This window comes from Diplotaxodon limnothrissa, linkage group LG14 (assembly GCF_057381915.1).
Source record: "Diplotaxodon limnothrissa isolate DT_005_m linkage group LG14, D_limnothrissa_male_GT1.1, whole genome shotgun sequence".
NCBI lineage: Eukaryota > Metazoa > Chordata > Actinopteri > Cichliformes > Cichlidae > Diplotaxodon > Diplotaxodon limnothrissa.
The window spans coordinates 25,024,922-25,046,609 of NC_140609.1; the positions used below are offsets into that span (position 1 = coordinate 25,024,922).

The window sequence follows — 21,688 nt, forward strand, 5'->3', positions numbered from 1 at the left end:
TTACACCTGGTATTAAAATGTATTTTTTCCATCTGGACTGTGCGAACATTGTGACTGGATCACAATAGGCAAATTAGTTAGAGCCGGCAGACTTGTTACTGGTTAACTGAAGCAGGTCCGTAAATGGATGTATAAACTTTTGTTAGGTTTGAAACTGTGACACAAGACCCACTGGTGGGGTCAGTGCCATTACAGGTAGGGCATGGATGACCAGGGGAAACTATGAAGTGAAACTACTTTGAATGAATGGGATTTTTGTTGGGGACTTCCCCAACAAAAATCCCATTCATTCAAACAAGAATTTGCTGGTGCTTTTATGGTGACCTCTATTTATCTAAAAATAACTTTTGTTATCTGTGGTCTATAAATATTCTGGCATGTATGTTTTTTTACTCTGAAGAGGTACTTTTACAAACACCAGGAAAGAACCACTGTTTACATCTGCTGAGATCACTACTCATCTGTCCTTCACATGCATAGTCTCTAAATCAGGGGTCAACGGCAACGAAATGCAGTTTTTATCCATCCAGAAGTGCTTTAGCAATTATATTAATATTATGTTAATTGTATACTGATTGAAGAAATATAATGCAATTTGGTCCTCGAAATTACTTTTTTTTCTTAGAGAGATTTTGTTTGTTGTTGAGTGCAATGTTAAAATAAGTTCTTTAAAACCAAAAAATTATTTAATATGAAGGTAATATGAGCAGAGAGTACAAATATGTTGAGCTATTGGCTGTGTTAGTTCAGTGAGAGAGTTCTTCATAAAGAAAACATTTTTCACTAGAAGTCAAAAACTAATGGGTACACTTATGTCTGCATTTTTATTTTGTGCACAAAATTATAGCAGAAGTCCTGCCACGTGTCTGGCCAGAAATAAAGTTTGTTTGTTTATTTGGTAGTTCAATGAAAGGCTTCAGTTAGTTAAGAGTGAGAAAAAAATGCATTCACATTTGCAGTTTGGTTTTCACATACAATATTTGAAATAAAAACAAACAAACAAACAAACAAACAAAACACTACATTTTAGGAAATACTGGTAGGTTTTTTTCTTGTTTGTTTGTACTACTTGAACACTGAAGTCGCCTTCCAATCAGATAACAGTGCCTGCAGGGGCTCACAGCTCACTTAGGTTTGAGACCCTTGCTCTAAATAATAACATAAAACACTGATGCATATTTTAATATTTAAAGACATCGAGTTACTTTGTCTTTAAGGTCACTGAAGAAAATATTTCGGCATTATTAACTAACCATGATTAAATAAAGTGAAAGCTGCCCAGAACCATCAGGTTTCCAAGACCTCAAGGACTGCAAGTTAACAGACTCTGCAAACGTGCCGTTAACAGCAGGTGACAGGGAGCTAAATTAATTCTGCAGTTAAAGAGTGAAAGTACTGACACAGTTTTGACAGACAGGAATTACGTAATGAGCAGTAATTAAACTTTCTGGTCCAAAGCAAACTTCTTCCTGTATGACTCTGGCAACAGAGTATGTGTGTTCTGGAGGGTGTGTGACAGGAAGTGGTCAGTGTCCATGTGTTCCACACTACGACACTGTCTATCTGTGCATGTCTGCAGCCCAAACATTTTAATGGTGTTTACACAAGTAGACATCTGGGGTAATCAGAAAACTCGTGACCACATACTTCATGTCCTGCTAGTCCTGTAATCGTGGAAAAGTTAATGAGAGTGTAACTGAAAGCATGAATCAAACATGAAAGAAGATGAGAAAAGGGGGAGAAGCAGATATTTAAAGCATCTTACATCTTCATCCAGGTTGGTTTGCTCCAGGTCCACCAATTTAAACTGGACCCTCTTCAAAATCTCTTCCAGAGACTCGCATGCCTTGTAGTCCAGCTTTTCACCTAAAATATATCCACATACACTTGATCAATTAACCATTCAGCCATGCAGTATTAGATGCTGTTTATAAATTAAAGTTAGAAAAACTGCAATTACTATTTTCCACATGTTACACTGTTAATTGTACTGTATCGTTTGTGACTGTTGTAGTGGGGGTTTTGTTTTTTTGGTCTGGTACTTACCTTTTAAATCTAAGCACTCATTTCGTTGTGTCAGGTCTTTCAGTTCCTACAGAAACAAAAACAAGTAGTGTCAGGAAGGGTTTCCCCATTGAAGCAATCTTTTCTTTTCACATGTTCAAGCCTTCACGTGATTCAGCAGGCAGTTCACGAAATGGTAGATATCACATAAATCAAGACAAACAATTGCTGCTAAAAAAAAAAAAAAAAAAAAAAGCATCTGCAGCATACATTAGCTCCAGGCTCCAGGCTCCCTTAGAGTATTTATCTTCTGGTTTTGTTTTAGGATGCACTGAAAGGGAATGCTCAGTCACCCCCAATGATGACAATTTTGGCTGTATGGGATAGTGTGTTACAGAAAGTGTTACAGTTAATACAAAGTCTTGCAACATGGATGGGAACTGAGTCCCAAAGTAAAAACCTAAAGGCATGTAAAAGTGAAACTAAACTCTAAACCCAAATGCTTCATTTGGAAACTACAAATCACTGAGAAACTGACACATACACCCACAAAATGTAGAAACAAGCAATATTTCCTGTATCAGTGCCAGTTAGCGGCCTGTTTGAGGGCACAAGACGATCATGAGTTTGTCTGTGTGAGTTGGTAGAAACGTTTGTATTCACAGTTAACCGGCCCCAGCATCAAATGATCTTTTAAAACCAAACATGCTAGTGACTTAACGGTGAAAACTTTTACCTCTTGTGCCAGTAGAAGACCTAACCACCCACAGAAACATTAAAAACATACAGGGTGCTGCCCTCAACACTATGTACAGGTAAATCCCCCCTCTCCGGTTGACTGCCCAACCAATTCAGCATGAACTTCATAACCCCGGCCCTCCTGTCTCACTGTCATTACTAATGTGTATTGCTGAAGGTGATCACACTGGTTTATTTGTATACGGAATTCATTGCCTAACATATAAATTATGAGTTCCCTAACACACACACACAAATATCACATGACAATTGCTCAAAATATTGCACTATTAATACAAGCAGCAGGAAATGCAGTGAAATTAAATAATGCTGGAGAGCTGAGAGTCACTGAGCTGTGACATAAAAGTAAATGTACTGATAAACGTCACATTATCATTAGTTTTAATATCTTTTAGCACCCATAAGATGTTGACTATATAAACACAGACAGGCAAACATTTCTGGCAGTTTAACAGCAAGCACATTTTCACTAACAATTAACATGAGAACCTGTCAGAGAGTGTGATTTCAGCAGTGCAAATTCCTTTCAGGCAGAATTGCCAGAACCAAAAATAGTGCATGACGCAGAGTGTGCCTCTGCACGAGTGGTTGCATGGGTGTGCATCTTTGTGTCGTGGGAAGACTATATCACGCCATGTTTCAGTTTAACATCTTGTTCGTTAAATGCTTTTACTCTTGCTTTACAGTCCCCACAAGTAATCTATTCCGTAGTTCACACAGTCATCTAGTATAAGGATTTTCTGCCCAATATCAAGACAGATATATAGCATCCAAGTACTCATAGCCAAAAGACCGAGGTGATGTATGACAAAATCCTCCACTTTTTTCTATTAAATGTGACTGTTACAAGGTCCTTTTTTGTGTAGTACACACTGGCAACATCATTCCACAAAAACAATCAAATAAACAGTAATACGTGTCAGTCAAGTTTTGCCAATTAAAGTAAGGACAAACAATTAAACTGAACATTTAGCATGTAGTCTAACAGTGAAGAATTTATTTTAATGACTAATCTTAACACAATTTCTCTTCACTGAGGTTAAATGTATGTTTAAAGATATACTAACATTTTATTAGTTTATGTAAGGTGTCCATTATTTGCACCTTGCAACTATTTTAATTAACCACAGAGAGTAGTCTATAAACTTATTAAATTATAAAAGAAATTACCCATATATGCCCCATCATGTGATATTTTCAGAGTTTATATCACTCCAGTTTACAGTTATATGGTCAGAAAGATGATGTGATACCAAAGTGGCCGGATCCATTCCCTGATTTGGGATAAAGCTGCTTCCACAGCGCATGCAGATGTACAAGCGGTGCAGAACATTTTGCAAAGAATTTCCTGGAGTTCTTGTGGATTGTGAGATCCTCATTTCAGACACCTATGCATACATAAGAAGCAAGCGTGCATGCTGGCTACATGTAAGACACTGTGCTCTTCAAGGAACTGCAGCAGCAGAAATGTGACACAAGGCTACCAAGTATCCAGGTTTCAACACTGTGGTCAGAGTTAATGCAGTAACAGGCATTCAGCATATAGCTGCTTAATGGTAAACCCCCCCCCCCCAAAAAAAAAAAGAAACCCCTCAAATCTACACAAACAACTAGCCAGAAAAGTGCCACGTGTACTTAAACTTAATAAAGAAAGCCTTAAGAGTGAATGAGGAAAAACAGTAAACGGTTATTCATCTCTTGCTAACTCCCTCCTCTTACTGGCCAAACATCTGGTATGTTTATGGGCGGCTAAGGGTGACTAAGCAGAAATGAGAAGGGTAGAAGTGGACTAACAGCAGTGGAGAAGTACAGTGGGAGGGCAGACATGAGCAATCAAAATACGAGTGAGGGAAGGAGGGAGATGAGGCACTTCTGTGATGACGAGACATCCCCGTACTGTCAACCAGTCAGCCAGTGGAAATGTACCCAGACTAAAAGACTAAGTGGAGCTCACAGAGGCAGCTTAGCACATTGACGTGCAGTTCTACAAGTAACTGTAATGTTAGCCTGGCCTCTTTCAGCTGACCAGACATGTGATGAGCCCCTTGAATCACAAATGTGTTTCCATCTTGAGACCAACTTTCCTTCAACTTCATCACTCTCACAAACCAGCAGGTACAAATGTGCAAATAGTTGAGAGGCCCACTGAAGGGTTTACAGTTTATGTTCTACAGTAACTGAACAAACAGAAGTAAGTGCTAATTCACTGCTGCTGCCAACTCCCATCTCCTGTTAGCCTGATAATAAAGGAGTTGGCTTGGTGATGAGATGCTCCTACAGAAATAAAAACCGGGAGACAGCTACTCACATGTTAATAATATAAACACAGTTCTAAAGTATTACAATTATCAGACCAACTATTAAACTATTCCACTGATGACTGGGGCATTTATCTAAACAGAAGAAAGTCAATATAAGAGACAGGCCATTACTTGTACAAACAATTATCCCTTCTGACGCATTTGCATGAGAAATACTGAACTGTCACTTATTGGTAGAAAACATTTTAGAACAGTAGTATAAGTTTTCCTCCTGTAATACAATAGAAACAATTAAATGCACGGCTTTCTCTCTTGATGCAGGACAATTCAACCTCACCTCATTACTCATTAAATTACACCAAAATAATATATACTTAAAGTGTAAAGATCCTTAAGTATAACAAATATGTGTCCTTTTTTCAATATCAGGTTTCCAGCATAATCATCATTAATACTGATTTACCAACGTAAAGCTATGAGTTTCTTCTTAACAAAGAGGTTTGTAAAAAATGTATTTTCTTTTTGATTTTCTCTGCATGCGTGTGTACTAACTCACATACAAAGGCACAAGGTTGGCAAACTATAAAAACTAACAGCCTCGAGGCTTCCCCACTGGATCTGAAGAACTGCTTATATTAGAGGGATTATGAGACACATGACTGAGCAGGCTAACCCACAGGAGAAGGCCAAAAAACACCCGCGTGCCTGACGGGAGTAACAACCACTCTTACGGAAAAACCCTGTATCTACAGGATACCATCACAGCGCTTGTCCAAAGTCATGCAATGAAGGATCACACCATGCCCTCAAACCACATTAACAGGCCTTTGAAGTGTTTTCATGACAAAAACAAAAACCTTCAGGATGTAATTTTTGGAAAAAAAATTTGTTTGACCTCACAAAAGGATTTTTGGGTGCCGTCCAAATGTTTAACTGTTGGATGTTTGTCCACCTCTTGGTTGTTGAGTGGAGCCCAGAGCTGCCATAATTTGAACAGTTTCAGTTGTTGTATAGTATACATGTCCTGTATCCGTATTGAACAATCATTTGGCTAATGGTTTCACAGTGTTTCTCAAAGAATTAGTTCCAAGGGAAACCTGAGCTGGGTCAGCAACTGACCTTTCAAAATAAGAGTACTGGGATTGTTCATTATATCTGGATGGTTTGGTTCTCTTTCATAAACAATGAAAAGAAAAATCAACACTGCAGCTTGACAAGGCAAAATGCATAAAAAAATTAATATTGTATACCAAGGCAATAGCTAAAAATAATAGTGATTAAAAGTTTCATAAATCTGTGAATAAAAATATCATACATTAAACTAAAGTTCTCGACATCTAAGCTTTAAATAAGACAAAATACCTGAGCAGCTTGAATTAAAGATGATATGAAAAACAAGGATAACAGAAGTAAGGAAAAAATGTATACAAACCCCCCAAAATTCACATTATCAGTATTAAAAATAAACAAACAATAAAAACAACAATTCTGATTGAATCTATGCTTTGTTGTACATGACACCAACAGGATTTTGTATTTTTGGGTGGGTTTCTTTTAGGTGGCAACAACTTTTTTTTCTCCACATATTTATGCAGAGACCTTTCATGGTTAGCACTAACATTGAACCATTGGTCATAAAGCAATTACCATCTAAAAGCAGCAATATCTACAGTAACAGTGAGAGGGAGGATTGGCCACATTAAACTGAGCTTAAAAAGGACGGAGAAAGCAGCGGGTCTGTGGTTGCAATGGTTTTGTTGCGTGCCAAGACATTTAGGACCAAGGTCCACAGGAGGCCAATATGGTTGTTATTAACAATAAATAAATAAATAAATGAATATAACAAAATAAAACATTCATTATGTTATTATGTGCAGTTGAAAACCGGAAGAATTATTAAGTGTTTTTCCTCCTCTAGGTAAATTAACATTTGTGGGAAGCTCATCCTGTTTTTTGCCCACAACACATTATATGGATCAAAATAATGAGCCAAGACAATTTGTTGCTGCTTAAAATGAGACACCAGTTCATACCCACAGTGTTTGTATTTAACGTTTCAGTTAAAAATATTGCTCTTGTTTCTTCATACTAAACTGGATTGTTAGCTAGTAATATTAAGTATTAAAACCACCTCTATGAAAAATGAATAGATACACAGCTAAATAAGCAGAGAGCTTGAAAGTTCCTAATGTTGCATAGACAGTAGACCGCATCTGGTTAGCTGATACACTGCAACTATATCTTTATGTAGAGACACCATAGTAAACAAAGGACCTGCGTCACACACAGGTTAGTCACATTGCCGTTATCCCTATGGGCATAGGCTCAGTCGGTTACAACACTCTCAGTCGATCTACTGAAATCGACTGAGACTGAAATGGGGATGTTCAACCTCTAAGCCCTAAAAGTCTCAAGGTGGACAGGGCTTTGTAATTTATCACCCTTCCTGTGGCATTATTTTTATAACTTTGTCACTAAAAAATAACTTTTTTTCCCCCAACAACAGACAAAAATCCAAAGCTTGTGCAATACAGTCTTTAAAACAAACAAAAAAAAAAAAAAAAAGACTTTATCACTAGTGGGCTGGCAACATCACTGACTTAATCTGTCAGTTGTGTGTCAACTGTGTGTTTGTATTATGTTGAGCCTTACCTGTATCTGTTTCAGCACTTTGGGTATAGGTTTACAGTTGAGTTTTTGACAGGCTTGTTTATAGGATGAGAGGATCTCCTCCACCGTCACATTCTGAGCTGCAAAACAGAATACAGTCAAAAAGGTTAGGGTCGCTTTTATTGGTATGTTTCTTCATACATAGTTCTTGAAAATGAAAACTCACTGCACTGAATGTGGCTCATGTTTGTGGGGCGAAAAAAAAAAAAAAAAAAGATTCTCCAGACATAGTGTCAGCATTTATATTAGAAGGCTTAAAAAAAAGTCCAACATTGAATTTCATGCACACAGCTTTCTGGGCAAAAATGCCATTTTGATGTCATAGGAGATTGGCCAGACTGCTTTGTTGAGTTGAGAGGAATGTCACAGTGACTCAAATAACAACTTGTTACAAGCACGGTATGCAGAAAAGTATCTCTGAATGCACAACATATCAAAGAAAAACTGCGCTACAGCTGCAGAAGACCTCACTGGCGACCTAGTTAAGATTCTGCTTTGTATTAATTAACAATTCAGGCTGCTGCTGGTGGCAGTAGCAAAGGAACATTGTTTAAATTCAACAGTCTGAGTTAGAGCAGGGCGATATGGCCAAAAATATTTATCACGATATATATTTGAAAATTTGCGATAACGATATAACTGACAATATAATTGATGCGAGACAAAATACAACTCCACAACATTACTAGCGCAAAAAGACAACCTTCCATTTATTTTCACTTAAACAAGAAGCTGGTTTTTATGTACATTAAAGCTTTATAAAAATTTAACAGTGCAAATGCAAATTCCTTGCTAAAAGTTTAACCAAAAGGCATTTCCAGTAGAAATGGGCTGACATATCCTGAGCATAACCATGTATAATATCCACTGAAGTTAAAAAGAGGTGCTTTGCAACATTAAACTGCAGTGTGCAGTACGTATTTTTCAGACCATAAGGTGCACAGGATTATAAGGCACATTAAGCGAAACAAAGCAGTCAGATAAATCAAACTTTATTAAACTCATTCTTCTTGCTTCCTCCACTTTTGTACCATTGATTCATTAATGTTGAATTCTCTGGCAGCTGCTCTATTCCCATGTTGTTGCAGTATATTAATGACTAACCTCGTATTGTGGATGGATTATCTCAGTTGTTCTCCTGACTGAAGTTTGGTCCGTTTACAGCATCCTGCCATGCAATTGCATTTGTCTCTAACCATGAGGAACCTTCACGTTAACTTTTATAAGTGGAAAAGTGTTAGTGTTCGTCCTCCAGCTTCACTGTTTATGTTATGCTAACATAGCTGTGTAGCTAGCGATCACGTAGCACATCATTATATACCAGCTAGCCCAACTTCAGTAACCCTACAAACGTCACTGCTGTTTAGTTTCCTGTCTTCATTTATGTTGGAAGTGATAGCAGAGCTGTACATTTGAATTTTTTCAGAAATCTCTCAGTCAGAACATGCAATATCATGCTTAAGTAACTAGTGAAACTAGCGAGCTAACTTCCGCTAGCTTCTTGCTAACTTCTAACTCCGTTAAATGTAATACATTTTGTTTTCATGGATGCCTGGAAGTTAAACTTCATAGTTACACCTGGTAAGGCAGCAATGCTGATCGTTTTATTAAAGATGAAAGAATTTAGACAGTTTTTAACTCTCAGTGATGCTGCAGTGTTCGTTTGACCTGAAGTATACGGAGTTTAGGACCCAGATTACTCCCAGATTTAAGAGCATCTTAGTCCGACAAATACGACAATAACGACGGCCGCTTGCATGTTCTGCAAAAAAATGTGCTTTGTCGTGTATCTGACGGACAAACACCAAACCAGTTCCACATCACTGAAGTTGCACCATTTTTACAAACCAATTCTGGTTCATTTGTTTCACTCAACAATCGGCCATGTGCGTATGAAAACAAAGGCACTGCGCATGCGCGTTTTACTCATATTCTATCGCGATATTTCATTTTCCTATCGTTGCCTAACATTATACCGGTATTACCGTGAACGGTATAATATGGCCCAGCCTAGGGCTGGGCCATATTATACCTAAACTCCGTATATACCTGAAGTATACCTAAACTCCGTATACTTCAGGTCAAACGAACACTGCAGCATCACTGAGAGTTAAAAACTGTCTAAATTCTTTCATCTTTAATAAAACGATCAGCATTGCTGCCTTACCAGGTGTAACTATGAAGTTTAACTTCCAGGCATCCATGAAAACAAAATGTATTACATTTAACGGAGTTAGAAGTTAGCAAGAAGCTAGCGGAAGTTAGCTCGCTAGTTTCGCTAGTTACCTAAGCATGATATTGCATGTTCTGACTGAGAGATTTCTGAAAAAAATCAAACGTACAGCTCTGCTATCACTTCCAACATAAATGAAGACAGGAAACTAAACAGCAGTGACGTTTGTAGGGTTACTGAAGTTGGGCTAGCTGGTATATAATGATGTGCTACGTGATCGCTAGCGACACAGCTATGTTAGCATAACATAAACAGTGAAGCTGGAGGACGAACACTAACACTTTTCCACTTATAAAAGTTAACGTGAAGGTTCTTCATGGTTAGAGACAAATGCAATCGCATGACAGGATGCTGTAAATGGACCAAACTTCAGTCAGGAGAACAACTGAGATAATCCATCCACAATACGAGGTTAGTCATTAATATACTGCAACAACATGGGAATAGAGCAGCTGCCAGAGAATTCAACATTAATGAATCAATGGTACAGAAGTGGAGGAAGCAAGAAGAATGAGTTTAATAAAGTTTGATTTATCTGACTGCTTTGTTTCGCTTAATGTGCCTTATAATCCTGTGCACCTTATGGTCCGAAAAATACGTACTGCACACTGCAGTTTAATGTTGCAAAGCACCTCTTTTTAACTTCAGTGGATATTATACATGGTTATGCTCAGGATGTGTCAGCCCATTTCTACTGGAAATGCCTTTTGGTTAAACTTTCAGCAAGGAATTTGCATTTGCACTGTTACATTTTTATAAAGCTTTAATGTACATAAAAACCAGCTTCTTGTTTAAGTGAAAATAAATGGAAGGTTGTCTTTTTGCGCTAGTAATGTTGTGGAGTTGTATTTTGTCTCGCATCAATTATATCGTCGGTTATATCGTTATCGCAAATTTTCAAATATATATCGTGATAAATATTTTTGGCCATATCGCCCTGCTCTAGCCCAGCCCTAGTCTTTTTTTTTTTTTTTCTCTCTTTTTTTTTTTTCTCACCTTGAGCCAAAAAGGGTGTAGTTTGTGGGTGTGATCACCCGTGTGTACACCTGTGAGCATGGACGCGTTTGTTTTTTGTTTTTTAAAAGGTTCCTTCATGTAATGATCTGCTAGAGGGTGTGGGGGGGCCACAGCCCCGTCCTCCAGGGCATGAAGCAGGTATGGAGGGCCCAGCCCTAGTCTGAGTTTTGTTGCTGACCATGTCATTCATTTCTAATCATAGTGTACCCATCTTCTAATATTTGCTTTCACCAGGATAATGCACCATGTTACAAAGTTCAAACCATCTCAAACTCTTGTCTTGAAAATGGCAACGTTGTGCTCAAATGACCTCTGCAGACCCCATTTCTCAGTCCAATAGAGCACCTTTGAAATGTGGTTGAATGGGAGATTCACATCATGGATTTGCAGATGACAAATTTGCAGCAAGTGTAATGCTTTCATGTCAATCTGGAACAAAATCTTTGTGGAATGTTTTTAGCCTCCTTTTGATCTATGCCACAAGAATTAACCCAGTACTAGCAAGCTGTAACTACTGGTCAGTAAGTGCAAAACACTAACAAATGGCTGAATCTGCTTTGATCCATCAGAACAACTCAAGACTTTCCATGACTCAAAAAAAAATGAACATAATAAAGTCTAAGACACGGAGACTTAGAAAATATTCTTTTTTCATGTGAGCTGTTAGTGTTTCTGCCTTAGGGAGCACTCTCTTGAAAGAGAGAATCAGAGATTGCAACCCCTTTAAGTACTCCCCTACTTAAGTCAGCAAAAAGGAGGTATTGTTCTTGGTCTGCGTGTGGGTCAGCCACCGTTGCCATCCTAGACGGTTGTGGGGGCTAACTCCAGTCAGATGACTGGGCAGCATTCAAACCCGCTGTTCCGCCTGAGAGACTCAGCAGAGAAATGAAGTGAAGCACTTATGCGCCAAAAAAAAAAAAAAAAAAAAAAGACAGAAGAATACAGAAAATTACTAATAGAACGTGAGATGAAAAACAGAGTGTATAGAAGGAGGTTTGAAAGATCACAACAGTAAATTACATTGGCAGAAAAACAATGACATCCATTCTCTTTCCAACCAGTGTATCTACCCTGCAGAAAGCAAAGCTGTAACACACTGGCTGTTCTGTCTGTCTCTGTGTGTGTTATTGACTTTTGCTGCCGTCAGCATTTTGATTTGTCTTGCCAAGGTGAGAACTTGTCCACTTCACTGTTGGCTCCATTTCTAATCTCCTTCATCTCACACAATGTCCCCCATCACTTTAACTTACACCCTCTCAAATGTATTAATCACACCTGACGGAAAGGCTTCAAGCACCAGGAGTATTTAACAATAGAAACCACACGTCCCACACGCCAACACAAATCCCTAGCCTAATGAGGACACACACATGATCTTTCTCTTCATATTTAGCTAAAACACAAAGCCAAAAACACAAAGATGAAATCCAGCACAAAGAGTCTTCAGCCATCGCCACAGTGATTTGACTTTAGAAACATGAAGCAGTAGAAACGAACTGCTCATCACTCTCTTTGTTACCTGTTAAAGATCAGAGTCCGGATGCTGCGCTGAGGTTGGCATTCATTCAGCTTTAACATCACTCTGGGTTCTTGGCTAGCTTAGTGTTAACATGCTGTCTATGTAGGTGTAAGTATAAACTGGTTGTTTCTGTCCTCAATATAGTTTGCACTTTATCACTGTGCCCTTTTGTGTAAAAAAAATAAAACTAATGTCCATATGGACGATGTGGGCTGTGCCACTATTTACCTTCTCCAACACATACAGAAATCAGCTGATTGTCATGTAAGTGGAACCGATAAACAGGTTTGATAGGCAAGCAGACTAACAATTCCAAGGAATTGAACTACTGGGAACTGTGAAAGGCCAGTGACAGGTGACGTGAGATTTGTGTAATTTTAATGCAGAATTACTTGCACAACATTTCCAATAGGACACATTAATCAGTTTGTTTGTCATCCAAGAGCTATTATAATTTTCAGACTACTTAGTATTTATATTTTTAGATATTATTTTACACATCTCATAATTATATTTACTGGGTATATGAACTGTCTTTTCAGCAGTATTTCAGCATCCATTCTATATACTTTTAGCACCTGCAACTTGAATGCAAAAGCAGACATACAATCCAATCCAAATGACAGAAGTTGAATTGTCAGTGCGTTATTATTTTTAGTAATTCCTAAGTAAATCAAATGGCGTAATTATAAATAATTTGCGTCAAAGATGCAATGAAAGCAGTGTAAGTAGTTAAATGATTCTTGGTCCACTAAAGCACAAATCTGCTCAAGTACTCTGTGTCAGACGATAAAAAAACAAAACAAAAAAACAACCAAACAAAAAAAACATAAATCACGTAAATTGTTAACATTATTTTGTTTTATAATCATTGGCCACTGGCAAACGGTTGAACGGTTAACCATAAAGGTCAAAAACTAGCAATTTCTTTGACTATGTAGTCTCTTCAGTCACGTTAAAAGAAAACAAACACAAAAAAAAAAAAGAAGTAAACAACAAAAAGCTGAACTGCCAGTGTTCACCAGCATTATCACAAGTCATGTAGCTATGGATGCACATGATTCGCCGACTAAACAATTGAAGCTTATTAAGTTATCCTGGTTATCCTAGCTGGTTACAATAAACATTATTTTACTCCGATTTACAACAGCTGTTAACTCTGGAGTTATGTGGGAACCTTCATTAGCTTTGGTTCCAGCCTGGACAGCTCATGAAGAACTGCAGCCCCAACAGACAATAGCCCCTTCTCTGCTCTCAGGGGTCCAACAAATATGAATCACTGTTGAAGCAGCAAGGAAAAGAGCCCTCATCTGGCTTCAGAAGTGCAAGTTTGTTGACAAGTTGGCCATCTTAAATGTCGGCCTTTAAGATGGGGGTGGGAGCTTCAGTCCTGCTGAAGTCATGTGCCCTCAAAAAAAGAATTAATTCTAATTACTGCTGTAAAATATAGCCACCAACCACACTCTCCACTAGACTGCTGTTAAAAACTGACTAGAGCCCATGACTGGATGAGGATGCCCTTTCATTACAGTCCTGTCTTCACTTCAGTCATAATAGTACTCCATCTAAATTTTGATACTTCTGTAAAGCTGTATCTGGATATTCGACGAATCTATTTTTCATCTCATTCAACATTTTTTACTTAAATTTAGCAATTATTTTATTTCAGCTCAAAACATTCAGTTATCAGCATTCACACTGCAGTTTCTTCAGAAAATGCATTTTCTAGTTTACATTTGTGCTTCACCTACGGAAAGTATCTGGATCTGAATTTGTTAAGTCCTCCTGGATGTCACTTCCACCACTGTGTAAGAAAGCAGTCTTGTAAAGTTCTACAGTACATTATGTGCACTCCAATGAACACTGTGTCCTTGGAAAAGAGTTATTGTGCAGAGTCGCAGTGGAGCAAGTGTGTGTAAACATTTCCTGAGGGAAGGTGGGGTCTGAGGGTAGAGAGGGTCTCATGCTCACTACATAGTATTTTTACACATTTATTAGAGACAGAGAAGGGATGAGAGAGATTGAGATATTTTAGCACTAGTGTACAAAATAAAAAAGAAAGTTGTGCAAGGAGATTTACATCAAACACCTCAAAAACAAGCAAACAGACAAGAAAAGTACACAAAAACTTAAAAGGAAATACATAAGCAATAACACAAAGAGACAAATGCAGAAGAGACATCAGTATCAGAGCTACAGCTGTTGCCTGTGTTTCTGCATGCCTTGGTCTTTTCTTCTATTTTATAGCACTCCCTCCAGTGCTGCTGGTACTTGTATGGAGGGAGTGGTGATGAGGAGGTGCACAGGAATAAGAAGTAGGGAGGGGAAGGACTGCTCCAAACAACATAGTCAGAAACCAAATTAAAAGTTACTGGTATGCAGAAGTTAATGGTGGGCAAAGAACAAAACACACACACGAGAGGAAAAGCACACAAACAATAAGAGAAATGCTCTCCGTGTCTAGAAACACAGCAAAAACAAAAATGCAGACAAATAAGGAAAAACATGTGAAAACAAGTGCTCCCCGATACTGTGTGGGAGCAATGGACTTCATTAGATAAGCAAGAACATTACAGATAGACAAGCACAAACTTGTTTTGACCCTTAAAAAAAACATTTTGTTAAATGTGCATACTGTATCAAGTATGCGCAGTCGTGTGTTGATTTCCCAGTTCAACGCCCGACTGGCTGGACCTTTGCTGCATGTCATTGCTCCGTTTCCTAATATTTCCAATCCATTTCCACCTTGAATACAAATTAAAAAATTACTATGCAGCATTTATCTAGATCCTGGGAATTCTAATATTCTGTTTAAACCCTTGCTGAAATGGTGGTTATCTCAGCAGCTAACAGCTCCAAAGATGATAGATGAGGGGCAAAGACATTTAGCTACCTTGATATTTCAGGTTTCAAGACAAGACAGAGAAATGATCTCTGCTCTGACTTAGCAAATCTGCTCAACCAAGCAATCAAGCAGCACGTCCCTCACACTTAATCACTGATTGCTGCCATAGATAAGGTTGTGAGCAAAATCAAAGGGAAAAAAAGCACCCAGGTTACTAACTAATATCAACAGAGGTGAATTAAAAGCTGCAGGATTTATGATTAAAAAGATGTTGTGCTATAAAAGACAAGACTGTGGGTAGAGATTTACTCCTTATTAAACATGGTGAACACCATCATCAACATCAAGTGGGAGCAAAGAAAAGCCAAATATATCCTCTACAGAATTTGGTCACTTATGTTTACAAGATGACATGTAAGCCATCACTCTCAAATTATTTTCTTTATTTCTAATCGTCACACGGATGCTTATCCCAAGACCTTTTTTGTTAAATAAGTTCATGATAATGTGGCTTCTTAAGGCATACCACTGTTAAAGCCAAGTGCAACACCAGTACGCCAAAAATATACAGGGAATTCAGCTTTATCTTTACCAAGTCTTTCAATAAACTGTCTGTTTTGACAAAGCAATACAGCTGAATGCTTAAGCTAGTGTGGAAGAGCAGAGTACAACATCCCTATCCCCCCACTCGCCTAACCAATAAGTCATTATAGTCTCAATCACTAAATTCAGGCCCTCTGTTAAGTGTCATGGTTGGCATTTTGGAGATTAGGACACTGTCAACAAGACCTGAAGGCTTAAAAAAAAGCTTTTTGCTGCTAATTGACAGCTGAGGTTGACAGTTTAGTCTGCTCCTGCTTTCTCTTGGTGCTAGACTTGCCCTGTCTCAGGCTTCCAACACATTTGTTTGAGTAAACAGGGATTTCTGTGATCCAGACAAGCCGTTCTACTGTGCTTGTCAGTAATTAAAAAAAAAAAAAACTGACAGGAAAATGTCACAGTATTTAGGTAAGGTTAATGTTTGCATTTGATTACAACAACTGCCTTTTTTTTAGTACAAAGTAACCAGAATAAGTTCTGCTCTGTTACTTCTATTCTACAGTGCACAGCCAGCAGGGTATCTTGGAATAAGAAAAACTGCAGGAAATTATAAATCAATTGCTTAACCTGAACAACTGGAAGAATTGCAACAGGTACAGGCACAGAACTCTCTAGAGGGAGAGTTCACCACTTAGAAGAATTCAAAGCCTTCTTCACTCAGGCACTGAATGTGAGGACTATTCAATAACAAAAACCTGCTACTTCACTTCCACACCTCAACTGTCTTGGAGCTACAAAGAACAAAGGAAGAGCAGACAATTTCCAGAGCCGGCACTTCAAATAACATACTTGAGGCACAAGGAATTATTTTGCCCTCAGTATACTGCAATTTAATGCAACTACAAAAAATCCATTACTTTTAAACTCAGTTTAAAAAAAATCTAGCAACTTTCGTTTCAAGCTTCAGGCAACGGAAACCTCAACCAGCATGTGATTGGAAGGGTTTCCTTGGTACAGGTTATCAGTCAATATGCTAGTACATTCAAAGCACAAAGTTTAGCTGCCTTTGAACTGATGAGAGAGACTCACAAGCCCTTTTCACAAGTCTTGGCAATATCTTTTTTGTATTTTTTTTTAAACTACATGTGCAACACCATGAAAGTCTCCCAGAAATAAAGAGAATTTTATTGATACTACCCCAGTACTCTTTTTGTGATTGCTTATAAAGGTTTTTAGCATGAAGTCAAACATTTTCCTAATTTCTAAGTCTGAAAACATTTCTTTACAATCTAGACTTGCACAACTCCAAAACTTGCAAAACTTATTAATTACTTTAACTGATTTCCATGAGAGTTATGAAGTGGAAAATATGAGTGTCTCGACAAAATGTTTACATAATCTGCCTTTTTCTCTGCTGGCTTCAATCTAAACTATAATTTATTCTTTTGTATATTTACCCAAGTTTCAAAGTAGCAAAGCATTAAACTACTTTGATATTGTCTGGGTAGGTATTCAGCTTTTAATTTTAGCTTTCTGATATGTCTGCTTTTCTTCTTTATTTTTAATGTGGAAATGTGTAGTAACTGTTAATGTCACTCACTATACTAATCAGCTCATTTCAGCTCATGTTATTGTTGCTAACTTAGTGTATTTTTGTGGCCCTTAAGCAACTTTTTTTCTGAAAACAAAGAACCTACTGACTACTGTTTTTGAGACGTGTGTACAAGATGGCCTTCGGTGTCTGAAAAGTTAAGTCAAGGCAAAAGTGCCTTAAGCTTGAATTTTTGTCTAATGGCCAGCAAGGCATGACTGAACTGGTTGCAAAAGGAAGTCCAGTTGTATGTAGGCCTACCGGAAAATGACCTCCCTTCTTCTGGAAACTTAAAACTCAGGAATCAAGGACAACCCAGGTTAATCTTTAAGGCAGGCCTACATATGAATGGTTTTACTATATTTAAACTCAAATGAGGGCCTGAAGAACAGGTACACATAACAGACCCTGTATAAAAGAGCACGACCAAAAAAAAAAAAAAAAAGAGCTGTTTGCACAAGCGCAGTTTGGTGGTTTGTTACCGACCACACTGTGCAACATGTGAAACAAAAAATAAAGGCATCCTGCTGCTTCGGTTTCCCGCCAGTCTCCTTAACTTGTACAACTCAAACCAGACACATTTTTCTTCACCAAGTCACATCTAGTGCACATCCAATTTCTGTTACTTGTCAGTTTCCTGCAACTTAAGTATGAAAACAGAAATTACATCATTATTAATAAATGCAGCATCTAAAAATACAGGAGATCTATTCTCATTTGTAGCTGCACAACATAACATTGCTGCAGTCAAAGCCTCTACCACCACCCACAAAAGGTCAGAACGGATCGACCCACAGAGAGCCCACAATATGAGCGTGGGCTTTAGTACCAGACTTAGTTTGAGCTACTCTTACTGGGACAAATGAACAACCTGAATAACTATCATGAACATGGCATGCTATTATATAAGACGTAAAGCAAGAATTTTTAATTTAGCTGTGTTTCTAAGGCAAGGTGAGAAGCTATTTGTTACACCAGATAAAGGAATAGTTCACTTATTTAAGGAACATCCAATACAATAAATGATGTTATCAATTACAGCTACCTCTGGTCGAGAGAGAAATCAGCCAGATTTAAGAACTCTCATTTTTTTGCAGTTTATTTTCTGTCTGATCAACAAATCTCTGATAAATTGTTCATGTTTCTTACTGGCCATCTCGCAATTACAAGAAGAGTCTACTTCACTCTTACAGCTGTATGCATCTCGTCTGCTGCATAGGACTGTGATGAGTGTGAGACTTAGAGCTCTGATAATTTCTTTCCCATGTATTCACACCTGGACAGCCACTGTACAAGCCCTACAGACATTTGGTGTTGTAAAATGAGCTGGGTAATTAATGGCCGTCCCATTCTTCAAGCTTTTGGACAGACCTTACTAATTTCATGCGAAGCTGTGTAAAATCACTTGATGTTGAAGCCAAGCCTCGAGTGCCTGCACACACATGTAATTATCATCTTTTAATACAATTAAAAGGCTTTCTCACCTACTTAGAAGCAGCTGTCGTATGAAAGTCCTGACTAACATAATGCAACAATCATACAAAGTAATCCAATTATTGACTTTACTGCACATTCTTTAACAAAATGTTGGTTCAGAGCCAATGCAACATGCACATAATCTGTAACTTTTGAGTAGGCCTGCAAATTTTTTAGAAGATACTTAAGTCCAGCCCAATATCATACACATCAAAATCCATCAATTCTCAGCCTTCCCAACAATCTGACGTAAAACAAAGTACAAACAAATTGGCTACAGACACTGTGCTTTCTCGCCTAACTCCAGCAGCAAAGAGGAAACAGGAAAAGACAATTGTTTGCGTGTGTGCAGAAGAAGAAACAACACTGTTTGCAGAGACAGAGACACAGCAGATTTGGCACACAGAGAGGATTCCACTGAAACTCCTTTGACCCACATAGTGTGTTGAATTTCACCTGTCTAACTTGTTTACACATACTGGCTTTGCTTGCAAAGACTGACACAGCAACTTCAGCACAACAGCAGCATAAAGAAATGCTTTAGGTTTGATATGGAAAAAAGCAAAAACTGTATAAGACAAGCTACTGAAGATAAACCTACCACCTATATGCATATCTGGTTTCTACAGAGAATGTTTGTAACAAAGAAAATATGACTAATCAAAAAACAAAGGTTATTCTGTTTTTTGCTGACTTGTTGTTATATTGTGGACATTGCTACCCTACAACAACCTAGAACTACCTCTCTTGGTGGAAGGCTAAATAAAAAATCTTTGGAAAAGATCTAGAGTTGATTACTTAGCCAGCATTTATTAAGCTAAATTCGAAAGGTAAAAACCGGGAAACCAGTGTTGACAGGTTACATGCGTTAGAGGAAATTATTCCCAGCTAGCAGCTAAAAATAAAGCTGTGCCAGTAAAGAAGATTGGACAGAGAGTGGAACACATGGAAGCCAGATGTCCAACAGGCGGTGCAGAGAATTAAATCCATATTATTTCAGGTGTAAGCCCAACACCTTCACTAGTCTTTGGATAATTTATTTTCTGATTGGCCAAATCAATTCAAGCCTGAGAGTTCTTTATAGTTAGTCAGTTATGTTGCTGTTTGCATATTTCTGCACCACATAAAAATGGATAGGTGCAAATGTTAAGGAACACAGACATACTGCCAGTTCCTACTTAACGTCCAAGTGCCAATGTTCAAAATAGCACCCCCAAATTCTCCAGGTCCATTGGTTGCAATTTCACAGTGCTGTGTTGTAGACAGTGGTAGTAGCGTCATTCACACATGACAACTGGCTGCCTTGTACGTCAGAGGTGCGGCAAAAAGGCACGGCCTGAGGCACTCCTCCAGTTTGCTTGCACAAGTCTGCATGACGAGACCGTGATCATGCATGCACAAAAGAGATACAAGTCTGACACTCACACCTGAGCCTGTGTCTTAAATTACAAAAAAAACCACAAAAAAAACAAAAAACAGACAAGCCCAAAGGTTTAAAATTCCACCCAAACCCTTTTTAGGCAAACTAAAGGTCCAGTACAAGATCAGATAGAAAAAGTGAGTGAGTTATAATCTGTGTACTCACTTTGGAACTGAGATTAGTATGCAATACAAGCATACCTGGTCTTAGCCCACAACTGATGTGCCATCATATACATACGGTGCAATGAAAGTGGACATAGTTGAAAGTGGCCACTGCAACAAGGCCTGAGCAAGTAATCCAAGATAACCAAAACCAATCAGGACCTATAATCTGTCGATTATTCTTTTTTTGTCGTTGTTGGTTTGCTTTTTCTGTTAATACTTCCTTTAGTCTGTGTTCATGTACTATCCCCATTAAAAAAAAAAAAACAAAAAAAAAACATAGTAAGTGTGTAATGCGACTGCCCTGTCCAGCCTGCAACATAGAAGCATTACAGAAGACAACCCAGACACCAAGAAGACTGCACAAATGCTGTACCAAAGAAAAATACTGTGCTGTTTGTCACAATCATCACAATCTGATACCCTACAACTTCTTCTTCTTGCCCAAATAAATGTTTATTTCATAGGCTGCTGTTTTGACATAGTCAAGGAGACTCACCATGCATTGCAAATGTGCATCAGCAGGAATGGTCAGAACAGCCCTTTAGGGAGTGACCTAAAAACTGCAGGAATGTTGTGCACGGTTTGTTTTTTAAGTAAGTATGTGTTCTTACTTTTTGATTGTGCCACATACTTGAATCTCTAGAGGCCTGATATACATGTTCACCTATTCTGGAAATTATCACATTATATAACCGTTTCTTTACCAGCTCTCTCTGTGAACTTGTCATTTGGAGTTCTGCTCTGTCCCAGGTTCTAACTTCACCTGGCCAAAGACTTTTCTGTGGAAAATCTGCAATGGATTCCTAAAAAGAAAAACACAAATAACCCACACAATACCTGAGCTCACATTTCACATCACTGCAGAACAAAGACATTGAGTGTGTTAGGATTTCTTGAACATTACTACAGACTATGCAACTCTGTAACTGCTGCTAGAATACAGCAGAATATAAAAAAATCTTATAGAATTATATTGTTCAACACTGAGATCCAAATGGAAAAATTAAAAAATTAAAAAAACGTATATTAAACTAAATCTGCCAGACTTTTTTGGAGAGAGCAGCATGTGCTGAAAGGCAAAACAAAGGGATTAGAATGAAACACAATGATCATTTTATGTTTGTTATCCTCTTTTAATACTAGACAACAAATTTGGAATTCATTTTTGACCTTTCACTACATGCAG

At 38.0% G+C, this 21,688-nt stretch overlaps 1 protein-coding gene across 1 annotated transcript in view; it reads right to left on the bottom strand.

Moving 5' to 3' along the window:
- Positions 1 to 21,688, bottom strand: part of ppp1r37 (protein phosphatase 1, regulatory subunit 37) — a 49,148-nt gene that overhangs the window by 19,599 nt on the left and 7,861 nt on the right. Inside the window, exons 2-4 of the mRNA XM_085370043.1 lie at positions 7,677 to 7,774; positions 2,047 to 2,092; positions 1,766 to 1,866 (exon numbers count right to left, since the gene is read on the bottom strand). Coding sequence (XP_085226169.1) covers positions 1,766 to 1,866; positions 2,047 to 2,092; positions 7,677 to 7,774 — 245 coding nt within the window. The remainder of the gene's footprint in view (positions 1 to 1,765; positions 1,867 to 2,046; positions 2,093 to 7,676; positions 7,775 to 21,688) is intronic.